The sequence below is a fragment of the Capra hircus genome, chromosome 6, assembly GCF_001704415.2.
Source record: "Capra hircus breed San Clemente chromosome 6, ASM170441v1, whole genome shotgun sequence".
Taxonomy (NCBI): domain Eukaryota; kingdom Metazoa; phylum Chordata; class Mammalia; order Artiodactyla; family Bovidae; genus Capra; species Capra hircus.
The window spans coordinates 26,055,742-26,076,274 of NC_030813.1; the positions used below are offsets into that span (position 1 = coordinate 26,055,742).

Below are 20,533 nucleotides of genomic sequence, written 5' to 3' on the forward strand. Positions count from 1 at the left end.
CCATCTTCACAGAGGTAATGGACATAAATATCTTTAAAATGCTTCCTAATTTAGAAGGTTTTATGACTTGCATTTGTTTGGTTATGACAGCAGGTTTAATTAGCCTTCCATGTAATTTAGTAACTAGTTCCTGCTCTTCTGTTATGAACAACCTAACCATATCATGTGTGCACTCATCTACTACAGGCTTTTTAAGGTCTCTCCTTGGTGGATAAGCAATCTTTCTTTTAAAGTATACCTGGACTTCCCTGGTGGTTTAGCGGTTAGGAGTCCACCTGCCAATGCAGGGGACATGAGTTCAATCACTGGTCCGGGAGGATCCCACATGCCATGAGACAACTGAACCCATGTGCCACAACTACTGAGCCTGCATGCCTAGAGTCTGAGCCCCACAACAGGGGAAGCCACCGCAGCATGAAGCCCGTGCACTGCATAGAGTAGCCTCCTGCTCGCCAGAACTGAAAGCGGCCTGTGCTCAGCACCAAAGACCCAGCACAGTCAAAAAAAAAATACATTAAAAAAATTTTTTTAATATCCCTATACTATATTTCCAGTGGTCATGTATGCATGTGAGAGTTGGACTGTGAAGAAAACTGAGCACCGAAGAATTGACGCTTTTGAACTGTGGTGTTGGAGAAGACTCTTGAGAGTCCCCTGGACAGTAAGGAGGTCCAACCAGTCCATCCTAAAGGAGATCAGTCCTGGGTGTTCATTGGAAGGACTGATGCTAAAGCTGAAACTCCAGTACTTTGGCCACCTCATGCGGAGATGGAAAAGACCCTGATGCTGGGAGGGATTGGGGGCAGGAGGAGAAGGGCACGACAGAGGATGAGATGGCTGGATGGCATTGCCGACTCAATAGACATGAGTCTGAGTGAACTCCGGGAGTTGGTGATGGACAGGAAGGCCTGGCGTGCTGCAATTCATGGGGTCGCAAAGAGTCAGACACGACTGAGCGACTAAACTGAACTGATACTATATTTACCACAAACATGTATCTGGTCTCTTTGTAGCCTTGTTATTGTAAATAGATTTAAAAAAGGAATACTTTTTACCACTAGTTTCAGAAGTTATATTCTTTTTGACTTCAGAATATTTGACACACGCGGTAGCATGATTTACCTAAAGCAGTAATAAATTAATCATCCTGTAAAAGCTAAACTAAAATGTTATAAAATGTGAGGTTTCAGAAACAAGGTACTTCGGGCTTACCTCAGACCCCAATATTGGATACTTACAGATGGGATAATGTCTGTTGAATATTTTTTTATATTTGAAACAAAGTGAAAAATTTGCCTTCAATTAGTTTTTAGCCAAGTGTAGATATTCAGAACTTAGGTTTACTTTATTTATAAGTCTAAGACATCTAACAGTATAAAAAATTTCTCAAAGCATAAAGGTAAAATTCTTACTAAGTGTACAGCATGATCTATTTCTTCAGTAGTTACACCTGGTTTAATCATCCCAGCGGCAATGTCCAATACTTCTCTAGCAAGCTGTAAAAGAGAAACACTTCATACATCAGAGAAGAAATGAAGTAGCATTAGAAACTGTACCCTCTGTACTTAGATTTTCGGGATACTGACAAAATGAATCTCACCTTGAATATTATAATCCTGAATTTTTATAACTATTTACATGTATTTCTAACATATTTTTACTACTCATTAATAAATGTGTATGTATGTCTGTGTAAACATAAATAAAATTGAGCTAGCTAGCAAATAGTTTAATTCGTACACTTGACGACTTCTATGTGAAAATGTACATCTCAAGTAATCTAAACAAATAATGAAGTTTGAGGCTTCTCACAATTCTACGGTGGAGAAGGAAAGGGAGGGAAATAAAAGAATAGATAAATGATTTTCATCAAAGAACCATAGCAAATAACTGTTACATAAGGAATGGATGGAGAACAGGGTCCTACTGCGCAGTACAGGAAACCATGTTCAATATCCTGGAACAAACATAATGGAAAAGAATATAAAAAAGAATGTATGCCTAACTGAATCACTTAGATGTACAGCAGAAATTAATACAACATTGTAAATCAACTATATCTTAATAAAAACTTTTTTTCCAAAAAAAATAAAATAAAATGGCCAGTCAGTCTTACTGTGTAACATCTGCCACCTTTGTACAAGGGCAAATCATTGACTTCATGTGTTGTAACTACTTAAACAAGTCCTATCCTAGAAGGAGGGGAAAACTCTTACCCTACATACAAGCCGCATCCCTTCTATATCTTCAGATGAGAGTAACTTAATTTGAGAAGTACCTTTAAGAGCTTGCTCAGATTCGGACATTCCTGGAAAAGAAAATCACTAAGTAAAACCAAAATGAACAAAAAGATGTAGTATATAAAAGCATAATTACTCCCCAATGATAAAATAATAGTCAAGTCTATTTCACACAATGGTATCTCATAATACGGGAGGGTCCAGGTCAGGGTTTCTGAAAAAATACTTTCAACATGAAATTTGCTGAACAAACTGAAGGAAGAATTCTAAAGAACAAATTTTCAGATTTATTAGAAATCAGTCAAGATGGCCTATTTATTATCTGACAGGCAGTGTGTTAATAAGGTCAATAAATGATCTACATTTGAATAGCACCATCTAATTAGTTTCTATCTGTTTTCATGATCATCTCCTATGTAGCAAGCATATACAGCACCTGATGAATTAATTACACTCATTTATTTTTTAAAACTGGAACCTAAGTCAGTATTTTTCAAACTGCAACTTGTGATCATTTAGTGGCTATTAGAGGGCTATGACTTAACATTTTTTTTTTTAAGTAAATAAACTGAATAGAAAATAGACTATATACAGGCTGTTGTGAAACGTTTGGCTATTAATTTACACACACACATATATACAGATTATGTTATAAAATACAGTTCTCACTCTGGTTCACAATCAAAAAAAGTTTGAAAAATATTGCCCTAAGAATTTTCACTAATAAAATCAGCTTAATTTATTCATATACTGAAAAGCATTAAAGTTAGTACAATAATAATTTCAAAATCTGACAAAAAGACTATAACCATAAACTACTTTTTATAAATGCTGATATAAAAATCCCAAATGAAATATTATCTAGCAAAATCCAAAAAACACAGCACACCATGAACTGAGTGAAATTCATATTGGAAAGACAGGTATAATTCAATATTAACTATCAATATAACTTGTCAGAGTCATAGATTAAAGAATGGAAAATAAATGATCATCTACAAAGACAGCTCTGATAACACAGCCAGCTATCACCTTTACATGATAAATACAAATCTCAAGCCAAGAACCAACATCATGGAATGCCCACTATCAGCGCTAGTATTGTTAGCACTGTTCTGACAATACTGCAGATATACTTAACTAGAGAAAGAAATAAGACATATAAACTTAGAAAGAAAAGGACAAAATCTTTATGGATTTCAGATATGATTATATATCCCTAGAACAAGGGAATACCTGGAAAATAACTAGAAATAAGAATTCAGCAAGTTGGCAGATTATAATATATAAAAATCAATAACTCTGCCATACACAAAGTGAAAGTGAAAGTTGCTCAGTCGTGTCTAACTCTTTGCGATCCCATGCACTATACAGCCCATGGAATTCTCCAGGCCAGAATACTCGAGTGGGGAGCTGTTCCCTTCTCCAGGAGATCTTCCCAACTCAGGGATCAAACCCAGGTATTCCCCACCACAGGCAGATTCTTTACCAGCTGAGCCACAAGGGAAGCCCAAGAATACTGGACTGGGTAGCCTATCCCTTCTCCAGGGGATCTTCCCAACCCAGGAATTGAACCAGGGTTTCCTGCACTGCAGGCAGATTCTTTACCAACTGAGCTATGAAAACATCAGATCAAAAAATACGGAAGATACTATATTCACAAGAATAACTTAAAAAGATAAAATATCCAGGAATAACTTAATGTTAAAAGACCTAATGAAGAAAATTTTAAAATACCATTGAAAGACATAAAGGAGACAAATAAAATAGAAAAACATACCCTGTTCTTGGATAGGAAGACTCAATATTGTAAAAGTGTCTATTCTTCCAAAGTTAGTCTATAAATTTAATACTATCCCCATAAAAAATGGTAATAGGACATTTTTAGAAACCAGACAAGCTGATCCTAAATTTCACATGGAAAAACAAACATGCAAGAAGAGTCAGGAAAATTCTGAAGAAGAGGAAAGATGGGCGCAACAAGGCCTGCTACTGCTAAGTCACTTCAGTCATGTCCGACTCTGTGCAACCCCAGAGACGGCAGCCCACCAGGCTCCCCCGTCCTTGGGATTCTCCAGGCAAGAACACTGGAGTGGGTTGCCATTTCCTTCTCCAATGCATGAAAGTGAAAAGTGAAAGTGAAGTCGCTCAGTCGTGTCCGACTCTTAGCGACCCCATGGACTGCAGCCTACCAGGCTCCTCCATCCATTGGATTTTCCAGGCAAGAGTACTGGAGTCGGGTGCCATTGCCTTCTCTGCAACAAGGCCTACCAAATATTAAAACACTCTATGCTGCTGCTGCTGCTGCTGCTAAGTCGCTTCAGTCGTGTCCAACTCTGTGCGACCCCATAGACGGCAGCCCACCAGGCTCCCCCATCCCTGGGATTCTCCAGGCAAGAACACTGGAGCGAGTAAAACACTCTATAGCTATAATAATTAAGAGTTTGGTGATGGCATATGATTAGACAAGTAAGTTAGTGAAACAGAACAGAATCCAGAAACAGACCCAAAGATATATGAAAATATAATACAGTGATATAGGTTACATCTTATACCAGTAAGAAAAAGACTGATTTTTAAAAACAATCACTGACGTGACAACCAGATATTCTTCTGGGAAAAAATTAAGTTGCAGCCCTACTTCACTCCTAATAATAAATAAGTTTCACATGGGCCCAAAATTTTATCACACACACAAAGAGTAAAATCACAGAAATAGTAGAAGAAATCATAGGAAAATATTTTTATTATCTCTGAACCAAAAAGGTCTTTCTAGGTTGTAAAGCCATAAATACCTTAAAAGAAAACAGACAAATTTTACTACAAAATAATGTTGAAAGTTTGTCATAAATGTAATGTTATAAACAAAGACAAAAATGTAACTATCTGCTTGGGAGAAAACATTTTATAGTACATCAATATTTTCCTCAATATAGAGATTATTTTCCTCAATATAGAAAGAAAGTTTATAAGTCAGTATGGAAAAAACTAAGTAATCTGAGAGGGGGGAAATAAGGCTAAGGATATGAATAGACAGTTCAAAAGGAAAAATACAAATGATTTTTAAAAGTAAAGAGATGGGGACTTCCCTGCTGGTCCAGTGGCTAAGACTTTGAGCTCCCAATACAGGGGGCCGAGGTTCAATTCCTGGTCAGGGAACTAGATCCCACATGCTGCAACTAAGACCTGGCACAGCCCAATAAATAAATTAAATAAATAAATAATAATAAAAGTAAAGAGATGCTCAACCTTACTCATAACTTAAAAATGCAAATTAAAACAAATGCAAAGTATCATCTTTCATCTTTCAGATCAGCACAGATCATAAAACTTGATAACATACTAAGCTGAGGAAGACAGAAGAAAATAGAGTCTCACATGTTTTTAACTAAAGAATCACTGAGATTTGTAATTATCTCTCAAAATTTTTTAAATGCATGTATCCTGTGATGTAGCTGTTTTACTTTAGACAATTTGCTTACAGAAATACTCTTGACACGTGCACAAAGATGCACATGAACAGGGTGCACAAAAACAGTTCCTGTGGTCAAACTGGAAGAAATAAAACCTGGAAATAATCTAGAAATAAATTGGAAAAAAAACCCTAGAAATAAATTAATAGGAGTCTGGTTTAATAAATTATAACACGTACACACAGTGGAATATTTCACTCATTAAAAACAAATGGTTTTATGTGAACTTATATGGAATATTTACAACATAAAATACAGTAACACAAGGTGAAAAGCTGTATATGCGTGTTCATTTTTTGTATAATTGGATGGACGGTGCTAATGTGTGTATGCGCAACAAAGACTGCTGAAAAGTTCTGCAAGAAGTCATTAACCATGATTATTTCTGGGGAAACGTACTCACTTTTCCCCTCATAACATTTTATCCCACCAGAATTTACCGTATCTATGTTCTTTTTTGTTGCTGTATTGTGGGGGGTGGGGGGGGAATGCAGGCTCTTTCGTTGCAGCATGTGGGATCTAGTTCCCTGACCAGGGATTGAACCCTGTCACTCTACACTGGGGGCATAGAGTCTTAGCCACTGGACCACCAGAGAAGGCCTTATCTGCGTACTTTTTAAAGATGCGATTTAAAACTATACTCTAGAATATGAAATACACTGTAATAAAATTAACAGTATTCTATCATTCAGACTCCCTTCAATTTATCTGAAACAATGGAGTTTAATTACATTTTCAAATTAGATTCGTAAGAACTTAACACAGTTCCTTTTTGTCTTGGAGAAGAAAAGCAACAGTAGCTTAGTTTGGTAGATTAAACCACATGAAAATGCTGACATGCAACCATTTTTGACATGCAAACTCAGTAATTTCACAGAACCTATGCTGCAAATTGGGCACCCCTGGTGGCTCAGTGTTAAGAATCTGCCTACAATGCAGGAGACTGAGGTTCAATTCCTGGGGAGGGAAGATCCCCTGGAGCAGGAAATGGCAACCCATTCCAGTATTCTCACCTGGGGAAGTTCCACGGACAGAGGAGCCTGGCAGGCTACAGTCCATGGGGTTGCAAGAGATGGACACTTCTCGACTAAACCACCGCCATGCTGCAAATTACCTATCTTCTCTATGTCTCATTATAATTAACTATAAAATGGAGAAGACAATAGAACCCACCAGAGGAGTGCTCAAAGTATAAAATGGAGTAATACACGTAAAGAAGTTGACACACAGTTATGACAAAATACGTATCAATTATAGAATCATCAGCATCACTATTACTATTATTATCATCCCATTACTGCTATTTCTATTACTGCTACAGTACAGAATCTTTAGTTAGGCATGCACTCAGAGCCTCCACCATCTGCTTTTATCTAAACAGGTATTATTTAATTAATGTAGGAGAACATGTTAAAATAACTTCTTTTTAAAAGCTATACTTTGATATAACAACACAAAATACAGTATTATGTTGGAGGTAGCCTGTAACAGCTATATAAACAATGTCTTCAGAATTGATTAGATTTCTAGTGTGAGGAAATAATTTTTAATTCAAATATTCTAGTTTATCTTGAAAAAAAAAAGCAGAAATGCAGCAATGAAAATTTTCTACTAAAAAAGGACTCTTTTTTTTTTTTTGTAGCAGTCATCAAGCTCATAAACTGAAAATACGAAGAAACAGCACAGCAGAATTTACCTAAAGGGTGATCGGCATAATCTGGTCTTTGAATATAACTTGGCACTGGCCTTGTTGGCATCTGAAAACAACAAAGAGGTTAGCTGGATCCGATTCAAATGTGACAGTAACTTTCATTATTAAAATCTACTAACAACACAAATAAAAGTGGGGTGATAAATACCAAATAAAAAATTCATTCATCTCATTTAAATGAAAAAAAAAAAAAAAAAGGTTTACAGGACATCTTAAATATCACAACATATGTATTTCGTGAGGATTGAGCTTTACTTTCTGGTGCTACTGTCATGCCCCTTCCCAGAATATGTAAGCGACAGAGAGTGCCAGAGGGCACTGAAGATCTGCGATTACACACAGACAAGACAGGCGCCTGTGTTGCTCCAAACAAATCGGTGAACCAAAGCAATAATGAAATGTTGTCTCGAAGTAAATGTACACCATTATGTTCCTGGTTATTATCTCTGGAAACTACAATTAAAGAGACTTTCTTATATTTTTCCAAATTTTAAAAATTAAGGATGTACTTCTTTAATAAAAAGATAACAGTAAGAAGAATTTATATATTTCAGAATGACAAATTTCAACTTAAATCAATTCCGAGGTTAAGACTGAAGTCAGTCTGCCGAAAACAGAGGAAGGAGCAAGGGGGGCAGAAAAGTCTTATCTAAATTAAAGTAGAACTATATCACAGTAAAAAAAATTTTAGAAAAGTAGTAATATATACTCCCATTATGCTGGCCTAAAAATATCTATTCTACCTCATTTTTTAAAAAAAAATTAAGGAAGTCTTGATCCTTAATCTAAAATTTCTTCTGCTTCACCCACGACTGGCAATTATCCCTACTAACTTGTAAACAACATACCATGAAAGCTAAAAAGCTACACTGTAACCTTAATCCTGATCACATGATTCATAATCAGAATACAAATTATAAGGACTATTTTTAGGAAACTGAAAATTATGAAGACTGGTTTAAAAAAATATTAAATTTTTATTACCTTATTTACTCACCAGTGGATAATGGGGTCTGAGTTTTCCAGTATATCGATAACCTGCCCATGGGTCAGTGTTGATATCACCTTCTACAGTCCAGGAAGACACTTCTCGCTTGGCCTTTTCATCTTCTGGGAGATGGATGGATGAATGAGAGAAAGAAATGCCTGAGCACTCAAGCTACTAAGCATCATCATACTTTTAACAATCACATACTTGAAAGCCAAGCCAAAGAGCCCAGGCACAAAATCAAGCAAACTTCCACCTTAACCTGAATCCCCAAAATACTATGTTCTTAACCTGAATCCCCAAAATACTATGTTCTTGCTCTATCCACAACCCTCTGACTCCTGAAAGATCTAAGCGTCTTGGGAGAAAAACCCCAAACTAAACATATCATCAGTTATTATACAATGTTGAATAGGAACAGCACGTGGTCAAACTCCTTTTCTCAAATGAATGCTAAATGCATTCTCTCTACAATGTCAATTTATAGGAAGCCTGTTTTTTGAAATATAAAATGTGAGCCTAGTCAAAACTTCCCAGCTGAGGGCAGACATTATCAATGGGTTCCATGTTTTTACTAAAAGAACAGATTCTAAATAATCCCCAAGCAAATTTAAAGTTTAAAAAATAAAAAACTTCTCACTCAGCTGATGACAGACTGTCAAGGAAACATTTTAAGTTGCTTTGAAAACTTTATGAGTATCGTCTGCTTTTTTTTTTTCAGGAAGAAGGTAACAGAAGGAAGTAGGTAATAGAAGGGAGTAGGAAAAGGCAAAGATAAGGGGAGGGAATAATCCATCAAAAGTTACTGAAAATTCATTAGAAACATAAGAACCAAAGACCCCACTACCAGGTTAGTTAATAATACATAATGCTGCATTAACTGAAATGCACCTAAAATCTTTTCACACAGAACATACCCTCAATGGTATCTGAGCACACTGCTCTATCTACAAACTAAAACAGAACTGTCAACCCGAAACTTTAAACAGCAGGAATTCAAATCCCTCCCACAGCAAGAGCCTACATACTTCTCAATGCATACTGATCTTTTCCTGATTACTGTGGTGCTATCACAGGTTTTAAAAGTCAGTCTTCAAATAATTTTAGAAAAAAACAAACAAAAAAAATACTCCCCTTTAAGTAATCTATTTAAAATACAAAATGGGAGAATAGACATTTCAAGCCAAAGAGGAATGGTGAAATGAGTGAAGGTGGTCAAAAGGTACAAAAATCCAGTCATGTGATAAATAAGTCCTGGGGATATAATGTACAGCATGGTGACTAAAGTTATCAACAACAACAGAAAAAAATAATCTAGTCTCATTTTCTCATTTTACAGATGAGGGAACAGGGGAAGTTTGGTTCACATGGGCAGAGAAATGTGGAAATGCTGGTTACTAGTAGAGTATTCTCTCCACAAAGCACGTGGTCAACTTAGGAGTGAAAGACCCTTGACGTGCAATTGACAAGAATGCAAAAATACAACCAATCCATTCACATTATTTTGGAAGAAAATGTATTTATAATAGTACATTGAAGTAGAATAATAGAAAAGAATAAGAAGAGAAAAGAGAAAGAAAAGCTCTACTATGCTACTGAATTTTAGGTATTTTTCTCCCCTATGAAGCTCAAGAAAGCCTCTGTGAATGCCAATGTCAATAGGAAAGCTGTTTTTCATTCCAGGACAAAAATGGACTCTATTCATTGCCACTGGGGTTAAACATTATAGTGAAGTGAAAGTGAAGTTGTTCAGTTGCATCTGACTCTTTGCGACCCCACGGACTGTAGTCCATCAGGCTCCTCCATCCATGGAATTTTCTAGACAAGAGTACTGCAGTGAGTTGCCATTTCCTTCTCCAGAGGATCTTCCTGACCCAGGGATTGAACCCGGGTCTCCTGCACTGCAGACAGACACTTTACTGTCTGAGCCACCAGCAAAGCCCCCAAACATTATAGAAACTAGTTTTAAATGCAGGCCTGATAACCTGCTTTGGCTGTGATAGCACCAAGTGCTTCTGTCTGAATTATGAAACTCAAGAATAATTTTCACCAGAAATATAGCACAGAATAGCAATGAAGATGCAGGCTTTTTGCTTTAACATACTCCAAGGGAGACTGCAGGGAAAAGGAAGGATGTAAAACCTTTCAAAGCTTCCTACTGATCTGGATTCTGAACTGTCCACAACCAATTTTCAAGAGAATTCAAAGCAGACCTCAAACAAGCATTATAACCCAAAAGCTAGCTAGACAAGAATGAAATATAGCAAGTTATTTTCTAATCTCTAGGTATAATTTACTTAGGGAAAGTCATTCTTCCAAAATAAATCAAACTATTTAAGGATAAATTTGATCTAAGTCTCTAAGTCCTAAACACATAACAGAAATCCAATAAACAGAGATTTGACAGGGGGTTGGTAACAAAATTGCACACTAACTGCTCTTTTCACAAAGACTGTGAAAGCATAGGCCAGCAGAAAAAAACACCTGTAAGTTATCTTTCACACATCACCATGCAACAGGGCCAGGTAAGCTGCAGGTGGTGTCAGAGAGCACCCGAAACGTACAAGGTCAGATCTCAAGTATTACACATCGTATTCTTCTTCTCTAAAACACGTGGCCTCCTCCAGTCAGCTTTCACAAAAAACTGCATGTATCTAAGCTCTGCCTGGGACAGAATTTTCTGACCACAATCCTGACTCAGTTCTCCCAACAAATGGCTGCTGAGCACTTACTAATTACTGCCCATTTAACCCTCACAACAAACCCATGATTTCGGTAGTTTGGAGGTAAGGCTTAGAGTAATCCGTGCTCACAAAGCTTGCTGCAACCAGTTCTGAAATATTACCTAACCTCTTCCCTGTACAGTCTAAAACTCAAGCATACTAGCTTGGAAGGGCAGTAGAGTAGAAGAAAAAGTGTTATTTAGAGGTGGTTGGTTTGTTCTGGCTGCGCCACGTGGCTTGTGGGGATCTTAGTTCCCCAGCCAGGGACTGAACCCCAGCCACGGCAGCAAAAGCACTGTGTCCGGCTGGACCGCCAGAGAATTCCCATAGAGATTCTCTTTTTTTAAGTGAGTTTTTATATCACATTTTTGGCTATCCGAAAGACACTTGTCAAACACATCCACCTTTTTACTTTAGGAAAATCAGCGACAAAGAAACTGAGTGTGTCAGCGCTAAGTGTAAAAGTGTACACTAATACAGTATTGAGGTGTGAAGTGCTACAACTTACACAGATCAGACCAAAGGCAAATGCTAATACTACGTAAACTCTGGCAGTAGGTATGCATAGGAAAAATACACCCAAGCATCAGCATTACAGGCTTTTCAAGATGTTACAGCCAAGTGGTCTTCTTCCCTAGGACACATGAAAAATAAATGTTGCTCTTTAACTCACACTTGGAACTTTCCTAAGGCCTCATTAACTTCTGCAACCAAGAAAACTCCTGCAAGTGCAAACTATTTCATTAGCAAACATTTTCTGGAGAAGGCAATGGCACCCCACTCCAGCACTCTTGCCTGGAAAATCCCATGGGTGGAGGACCTGGTAGGCTGCAGTCCATGGGGTCGTGAAGAGTCGGACACGACTGAGCGACTTCCCTTTCACTTTCATGCACTGGAGAAGAAAATGGCAACCCATTCCAGTGTTCTTGCCTGGAGAATCCCAGGGACAGGAGAGCCTGGTAGGCTACCGTCTATGGGGTCGCACAGAGTTGGACACAACTGAAGCGACTCAGCAGCAGCAGCAAACATTTTCAGAAGAAATAATATCAATACTACACAACCTCTTCCAGAAAAAAGAAGGGGAGGAGACATTTCCCATTTTATGAGTCCAGGATTACTCTAACGCCAGATCCAGTCAAAGATATAAAAGCAAATTACAAACCAATACACCACATGAACATAAATACGAATCAGTCATCTTTAATTAGAGATCAGTACACATAACTATTTGCTACATTATCTCACTATAATTTCTTGGACTAAGGAGCTATCTTTTAAGCCACCCTGGTTGCTTCCCAGCCCAACCCTACCTCTCATTTCTTTTTTCCCCTATTCCCTTTCTCAATACTCTTCTTAGCTCTGGAGATCATCTTTCCCCACACCATCCCCTCCTCTTAGACTGTCACCCACTATGGTTATTAGGGTGTGAAAAACACAGGACTGGCCAGCTGAGGGCTGACTCTACCCAACACCACCCAAAAGGATTAAGAATATTAGGCTCACCCAGTGAACCTAATCCCATCAGATCCACGAGGGCACAATCTGAAACATGGCATCATACTAAACTCCAGAGATATACATAAAATACAAGTAGTTTCAGTCCAATACAGTAAAAATCACCTAGGGAACACCAGCTGTTTAACTGTCTTGTAGCATAAGTCATAATAAAATAGTTCTATCTTCAGAAACTCAATATTGAAGAAACAAGCACACTTCAACGAGCTGGCAAACACCTGGAGAAGAGACTCATTTCAAGTTCTTTTAGTAGCATACTCTTTCACCTCGATCCTTCAGTTCCCTATGCTTTCCGCTCCTGGGTGCCTGCGTGCACGCTAAGTTGCTCACTCATGTCCGACTCTCTGTGACCCCAGGGACTGTAGCCCGCCAGGCTTCTCTGTCCATGGGATTCTTAAGGCAAGAATACTGGAGTGGGTTGCCATGCCTTCCTCCATAAGTTCCTGGGTAATAAAATGTTAATAATTGGCTCAAAGAGCTCTAAAATTACCTAACACATCTGATGCACAGTATCTAAAGAATGAGTAAATAAAATAAAGTGGCATATTTAAACCTATCTCTATCCTTTGAGGTAACAAATCCTGTCATTTATGTTTTTTTAAACTCATTTACTCACAATCACTTTTCCCCATCTTTAACCATATTTCCTCCCACAATAGCCTTAGCACTTCCACTAAATGCAGACTTCACTTTATATAACCACAGAATGTCTTTTTAAATTTTTATTTCCTTTTCCTTCAAATGGTGGTTAAATTGATCTCAATGAGATTTTGAAGGTATATAAACAAAAAACAATCTACCAAACTTTACTAAATCAGCAAACTCCTTAAAAATATAAAGTAGATGAACTAAAAATAATACAAAATCAATTAAGTTGAAAAAGAAGCCTTATACCAAGAACCATGTACCATCTGCCAGTCCTTCATCCATGAGGATGGCAATGCTATAAGAACAAAAAGCCCTTGTCAATTTTCAAGTAATTGTGATGAGTTGTCTTGAGCTAGCCACCCTAAAGGCTTAAATTTATAGGATGAGTCGCCAAGGCAGGAAAGATGACTTGAATCAGTGATAGATCAGTGTGGCTGACAGCAATAGCTAAAAAAGTAGCCAATAGTTTCAATTTGTGGTGTTTCACAAAGGAACTTCAAAAAAAAATTAAACATCAGGCTACAAGTAACAACATTAAAACACCAAAAAAACAAAGTGATACAATTCTGAGTTACACAAAGCTATTGAAATTGACACTGCTGCTGCTGCTTAAGTCGCTTCAGTTGTGTCCGACTCTGTGTGACCGCATAGACGGCAGCCCACCAGGCTCCTCTGTCCCTGGGATTCTCCAGGCAAGAATACTGGAGTGGGTTGCCATTTCCTTCTCCAATGCATTAAAGTGAAAAGTGAAAGTCAAGTCGCTTAATCGTGTCCGACTCCTAGGGACCCCATGGACTGCAGCCCACCAGGCTCCTCCATCCATGGGATTTTCCAGGCTAGAGTACTGGAGTGACACTAGGCAAAAACAAAAGCAATCTGATTAAATGGAGCTCCTGTACCCCTGCCTGCAACACGCAAATGCTTTAAGCACAGGAGAGAGATGGCGCCAGACGCCAAATCAGGACATTCTCTGGTACTGCTCAAGCCAATCCAACTATCGTAGCAACCATCTCATGTTTTCATGGTACATATGCAATACAAGATTAACAAAGGTATTACTCATTCTCATTTTACTTACAGGATTGAATACCGCAAAGCACAAAATTGTCCTAATTCTAGCCTCTGGGATTATATACTGTCAGAACATTCAAATACACACTTACAGAGCTGGAAGAATTCTTGTCTTCTGCAAGAAGTCACTTCTATGAAAAATAGTACAGAGATGCGTAACTTTACTTACTTGCTTTCTTATGCAATAACTTGTGAGTTGCCCAACTTCCTTTAAAACATTCCTAAAAAGAACAAACATGAAAATCTGTGTCACTTTCCTTAATTGGAAACATTTTAGTCATAGTTATATTTCAATTTTATGTTATCAAATTATTTTGAAGTATTTGAAAAGAATCCTGAACCAGTGGAGCAATCACACACTAGGAGGAAAAAAAAATAAGGAAAAATTTGTAGATTCCTCCATGATTTATAGTAGTTTGATTCCCAGTTCATCATATATCACCACTATGTTAGTATATCCCAACACAGATAACCATTTTTAAAATGAATTTTATGTTCTACAGACAATGCAGTAATTTTAAATGCTTGTTCAGGGCTATATATAATACCTTATATGTCCAAATATTCAAATGCAGTTTGAGACTGGAAAGCGAACATCTTTAATGTTTAATGATACCATCTAGGCTGAGTATTCATTTCACTGTATCAATTCCTATAGTGCAATATTCTACTTTTTCAGACCACTGAATTCTTTGAGAATCTTGGGAAAGTAACCATTCTTCTCCACAGGAAAAAATATATCTATGCACATATAATGTACAGAGTGCCCTGCGGGTATAACATGCACTGTATATTGATATGAATGAATGGACATGTATGCATATGCTTATATGTACCCAGGTGCTGGGCATTCGGTAGTAAACAATATAGGTCCATTGGACACAAATATTACACGGCTAATTATACAATTAAATACATCGTTTAATCCTAAGGAAGCCTTCCTTGGTGGCACAGATGGTAAAGAATCTGTCTGCAACACAGGAAACCCAGGTTCAATCCCTGGGTCCGGAAGATCTCCTGGAGGAGGAAATGGCAACCCACTCCAGTATTCTATTCCAGACACTTCCGTGGAAAGAGGAGCCTGGTGGGCTACAGTCCATGGGGTCACAGAGAGTCAGACACAACTGGGCAACTAACATTTTCACTTTCTTAAGTCCTAAGGGCTAAAAAGGAAAATACACAGTGCTAGCACACAAGAACTAAAGACAGAGGCAGGGATCAGATCACGTTGAAGAGTCTGCTCTATTTTAATGATAACGAAAGCCATTAAAGGGTTTTAAACAAAGAACAGCCTGATGACAACTTGGTTATGCATCCCTGATCTCCATCAACAAAACCAAAATTAAAACTCCTGTTAGTACACAGAATGGTTCTGAAAAACTCCAAAACACTGGCTTTTAATACAGGCAATCCTTGCTATGCACAGTAGTGTAGAACCATTAAAAACCATTGTACAATCTGTAAACGTAAAAACCAATCTTCAAAATCAACAGGAAAATTTTAAATTGTTCCATGACCTTCAAAACTTTTTGCCAAAATATTAAAAACTCTCTTACTCTAGGTTATAAATATACAGGAAACTGAAAATTTTGTTTAGTATACTGTAATTTAAAATATTAGATATGTTGATAATTAGAGTATTTTACTTTTTTATTCAAAAACTTTTCAGATGTATGGCAGAAAACAACACAATACTGTAAAACATTATCTTTCAATTAAAAATAAATAAGGTTGAAAAGAAAACTAATCAGGACTAATCTGAATCTGTGTGCCTTCTCACTGAATAACTCAGCAGATGGAGTGAGCATCTTTTTCATGCTTGGTATACTTTCGAGGTTTGCAATACCTTCCAAATTTTATCCTCTGCACTTTCAATATCTCTGCGAGTTCCTTTAATGTAAAGTTCTTATTGATGTTCCTTCCCCGAAGACATTATTGATTCTTTTCATCACAACCATTTTCCTCATTTATAATAACCAGCCTGTTTCTGAGATCCTCTGACTGCATGTCTAGAGTCTCTAGAATGGTGGGTATTCATTGGTGGGCATTCATTCAGTGTCAACATCCCCACAGCCAGCTATTTCTTCTACAATTTCATTTATATTCCACTTAGGTTTCACGTCCAGCACTAACACCTAGCGTTTCTTTGTTGCATTTTCTTCTTAGCCAATTCCCTCTTTCAATGATTCATTTTTGTAAAGTGTCATGTAAGTTTATCACTGGAGAACAAGAAAGCTAGGCAACTACAAGGCTCTGCTGTCTACAAGAGAACCACGTTACAGATGCCCAGGGACCAATCACTGACAGGCTTGAAAAAAGGAGAGGGGCTGGCCACTCACTAATCAAGATGCAGGGCTGTGATTTCCGAGGTCATCTGAGGAATGAATCAGATCAGCTCAGTTCAGTTCAGTTCAGTCGCTCAGTCGTGTCCGACTATTTGCAACCCCATGAATCACAGCACGCCAGGCCTCCCTGTCCATCACCAACTCCCGGAGTTCACTCAGACTCACGTCCATCGAGTCTGTGATGCCATCCACCTATCTCATCCTCTGTCGTCCCCTTCTCCTCCTGCCCCCAATCCCTCCCAGCATCAGAGTCTTTTCCAATGAGTCAACTCTTCCCATGAGGTGGACAAAGTACTGGAGTTTCAGCTTTAACGTCATTCCTTCCAAAGAAATCATAGGGCTGATCTCCTTCAGAATGGACTGGATGGATCCCCTTGCAGTCCAAGAGACTCTCAAGAGTCTTCTCCAACACCACAGTTCAAAAGCACCAATTCTTCAGTGCTCAGCTTTCTTCACAGTCCAACTCTCACATCCATACATGACTACTGGAAAAACCATAGCCTTGACTAGACGGATCTTTGTTGGCAAAGTAATGTCTCTGCTTTTGAATATGCTATCTAGGTTGGTCAAAACTTTCCTTCCAAGGAGCAAGCGTCTTTTAATTTCATGGCTGCACTCACCATTTGCAGTGATTTTGGAGCCCCAAAAAATAAAGTCTAACACTGTTTCCACTGTGTCCCCATCTATTTCCCATGAAGTAATGGGACCAGATGCCATGATCTTCGTTTTCTGAATGTTGAGCTTTAAGCCAACTTTTTCACTCTCCTCTTTCACTTTCATCAAGAGGCTTTTTAGTTCCTCTTCACTTTCTGCCATTAAGGGTGGTGTCATCTGCATATCTGAGGTGATTGATATTTCTCCCGGCAATCTTGATTCCAGCTTGTGCTTCTTCCAGTCCAGCGTTTCTCATGATGTACTCTGCATATAACTTAAATAGGCAGGGTGACAATATACAGCCTTGACGTACTCCTTTTCCTATTTGGAACCAGTCTGTTGTTCCATGTCCAGTTCTAACTGTTGCTTCCTGACCTGCATACAGATTTCTCAAGAGGCAGGTCAGCTGGAATGAATAGCTAGCGGTAAAGTCTCATTTACTTCATGTCATTACCCGTGTGGTTGGGAGACTAGTTTTAACTAATCTGTGGTAACTAAATTTATGCATATCAAAATTACAAAATAAGATCTTCCTTTATATAATTGGCAACCTGATACAACCTATTTATAAAGCTTTTCTAAATAGGTTATGTGAACAAAATACTTTTGCCTCACCCAGCATCTTTTTTTACCCTCACAGAAGCTGACGCATATTTCCTTAAATAAAATAACATCTCTATCTCAACTGATTCAATTTAGAGAACACAGAAGTTTACATACCAATTTAAATCAAGAAAGGGAGGGGGAAAGAACATCAGAGAGGAGAGGTAAAAGCAGCATTTAAAATGTTACAAAAATCCACTGCCACCGCCTCCTTATTACTAAGGATAATACATACTTCATAAAGGGCTTATAAGTAGGAACAACTTAAAACACATGATTTTCTAAACTAAGTTTCAGGCAATGGCAAAAATCATGCACTTTGAGGTCAGAACTGTACCCTGGCTGGATCACTTATAAGCTGTACAACATAGAGGGAAAAAATCTTAATATCTCTAAGTCCCACTTTCCTCAACTATATCGTAGGGAAAACTGTATAAAAATGTGTGGTCAATAACAAATTCTCAATTCTAATTATTACCCATTTTATTATTTTTAAAAGCAATTTAAGTTTGGAATTTGAAAAGACGGTACACCTATATACCTTCAGTGTGTCCATCAACGCTGCCCTGAATTCTTAGCTGATGAAAACTTACGGCCATTAGGCAGCTAGTGATGACCGTGGGCTTTGTAGCTAATGAGCATCACCGTTCCGGCTTCCCTCATGGCTCAGGCGGTAAAGAATCCGCTCACAGTGTGGGAGACCTGGGTTTGACCCTGGGTTGGGAAGATTCCCTGGAGGAGGGCATGGCAACCCACTCCAGTCTTCCTGCATGGAGAATCCCAGGAGGAGGCTGGTGGGCTACAGTCCATGGGGTCGCAGAGTCGGAAACAACTGAGTGACTAGGCACAGCCCAGCATCACTGTTCAGGGAACCTGCACATCATGGAAGGGGATCCAAGAGCGGGAACAACCTCAAGTTTGAACAGGCTTTCCGGCCAAAACAGCAAAGAACACCAAAACAACAAACAGCCTGCCAGTTCAAGGGGTGTGAGCACAGCCTGTGACTAACCTTCGGTGGAGTTATAGGCTGTGCAGACACAAAAGCAAATAGGAAGGCAGGTTTGAGGTTTTTTTTTTTTTAACTTAAAAAACACTGAGCTTGGGAACTCTGTAGTGGTCCAGTGGTTGGGACTCAGCGCTTTCACGGCCGTGGGTCAGGTTCCATTCCTGGCCAGGGGTCTAAGATCCAGCCAGCCAGGCGCATGGCCACAGAAAAGCACTGAGCAGAGACAGCAGGAGCCACGCTGCAAAGGAGACAAAAGCCAGACTCACGGACTTCGTGGAGCTCCAGAGCCCAGGCAGAACGTTCGGCACGGCTGTCTGAGGAGCCGCTGAGCTGGCGATGAGTTGACCGCTGAGGAGCCGCTGAGCTGGCGATGAGTTGACCACCGTCCCCCACCAAAATCACCAGGAGCAACATGGAGGCGACCACCAGGGCACACAGAGTGGTCCAGACGCCCTCCAATTCTGGCTCAAGGAGCAGAAAAGGGAACCCCTAGTGCTCAGAGTACAGCCCACCTTCTCTTCTCGTCCCTGTCCTCTCACATCCCCACACCCCAAGGGACCCTGGGGCAACCCACAACAGGAGCGTGCAGGAGCCAAAGCACTGAGCAGCAGGCGTCTCTTCTCTTCTCTCATCAGTGAAGCTGCAGCCCAGACAGCATGGGGCCAGACCCTCCACTTCCTTTTGTCTGTCCTGCCATCCAGACAGCATGGGGCCAGACCCTTCCTTCTGCCTGTGTCCTCCTGCCATTCGGCCCAGACAAAGCCACAGTCGTGACGGACAGCAAAGGTAGGTCCCTACAACCCCAGCTTTCTGGCCAGGGGACCAAAAACGAGAATTCCCAAGGAAGGAGCTCCCTAAAGTGACCCCATCACGTTGTTCATAATACAAACTACTGATGTGTGAGAGAGCAGAACTAACAGAGACCATCATGCAGATCTCAGGGACAGATGTGAACGGCGCTGCAAAGGCTTTGAAAACTGAACTGACACTGGAACCAAAGAAGGCAGGTTAGGACTTGCAGGCTGAATCTAACCAGATTAGTTAGTAGCCAGCTAAAACTTAAAATATCAACATTCTCCACACGATTTAAACAAGACTCAAGATTTCATAATATGCAAAACTTTCCACAGGATAAAACCTAAAATTATCCAGCATATAAAGAACCAAGACAATCTCAATTTATAAGGGAAGTGAGTCAACAGACACCAGTGCTAAGCTGACACCAATGCTGGCATTAACTGACAGAATTTAAAGCAGCTATTATTAAAACGCTCCAACAATCAACCAGAAACACTCATATCAATGGGAAAAAAGAAAATATTTGCAAAGATATACAGAAAAACCAAATGAAAATTTTAAAACCAAAAAAATACAATAGCTAAAATAAAAAATTAACTGGATATATTCAGTGGCATGGACCTTCCTGGTGGCTCAGCTGATGAAGAATCTGCCTGCAATGCAGGAGACCTGGGTTCCGTCCCTCGGTTGGGAAGATACCCTCGAGGAGGGAAAGGCTACCCACTCCAGTATTCTTGCCTGAAGAATTCCATGGATAG

At 39.0% G+C, this 20,533-nt stretch overlaps 1 protein-coding gene across 1 annotated transcript in view; it reads right to left on the reverse strand.

Annotated features, from left to right (window-relative positions):
- METAP1 (methionyl aminopeptidase 1) overlaps nt 1-20,533 on the reverse strand; it is a 56,758-nt gene that overhangs the window by 19,027 nt on the left and 17,198 nt on the right. Inside the window, exons 2-6 of the mRNA XM_018049294.1 lie at nt 14,539-14,590; nt 8,422-8,534; nt 7,410-7,470; nt 2,217-2,308; nt 1,413-1,496 (exon numbers count right to left, since the gene is read on the reverse strand). Coding sequence (XP_017904783.1) covers nt 1,413-1,496; nt 2,217-2,308; nt 7,410-7,470; nt 8,422-8,534; nt 14,539-14,590 — 402 coding nt within the window. The remainder of the gene's footprint in view (nt 1-1,412; nt 1,497-2,216; nt 2,309-7,409; nt 7,471-8,421; nt 8,535-14,538; nt 14,591-20,533) is intronic.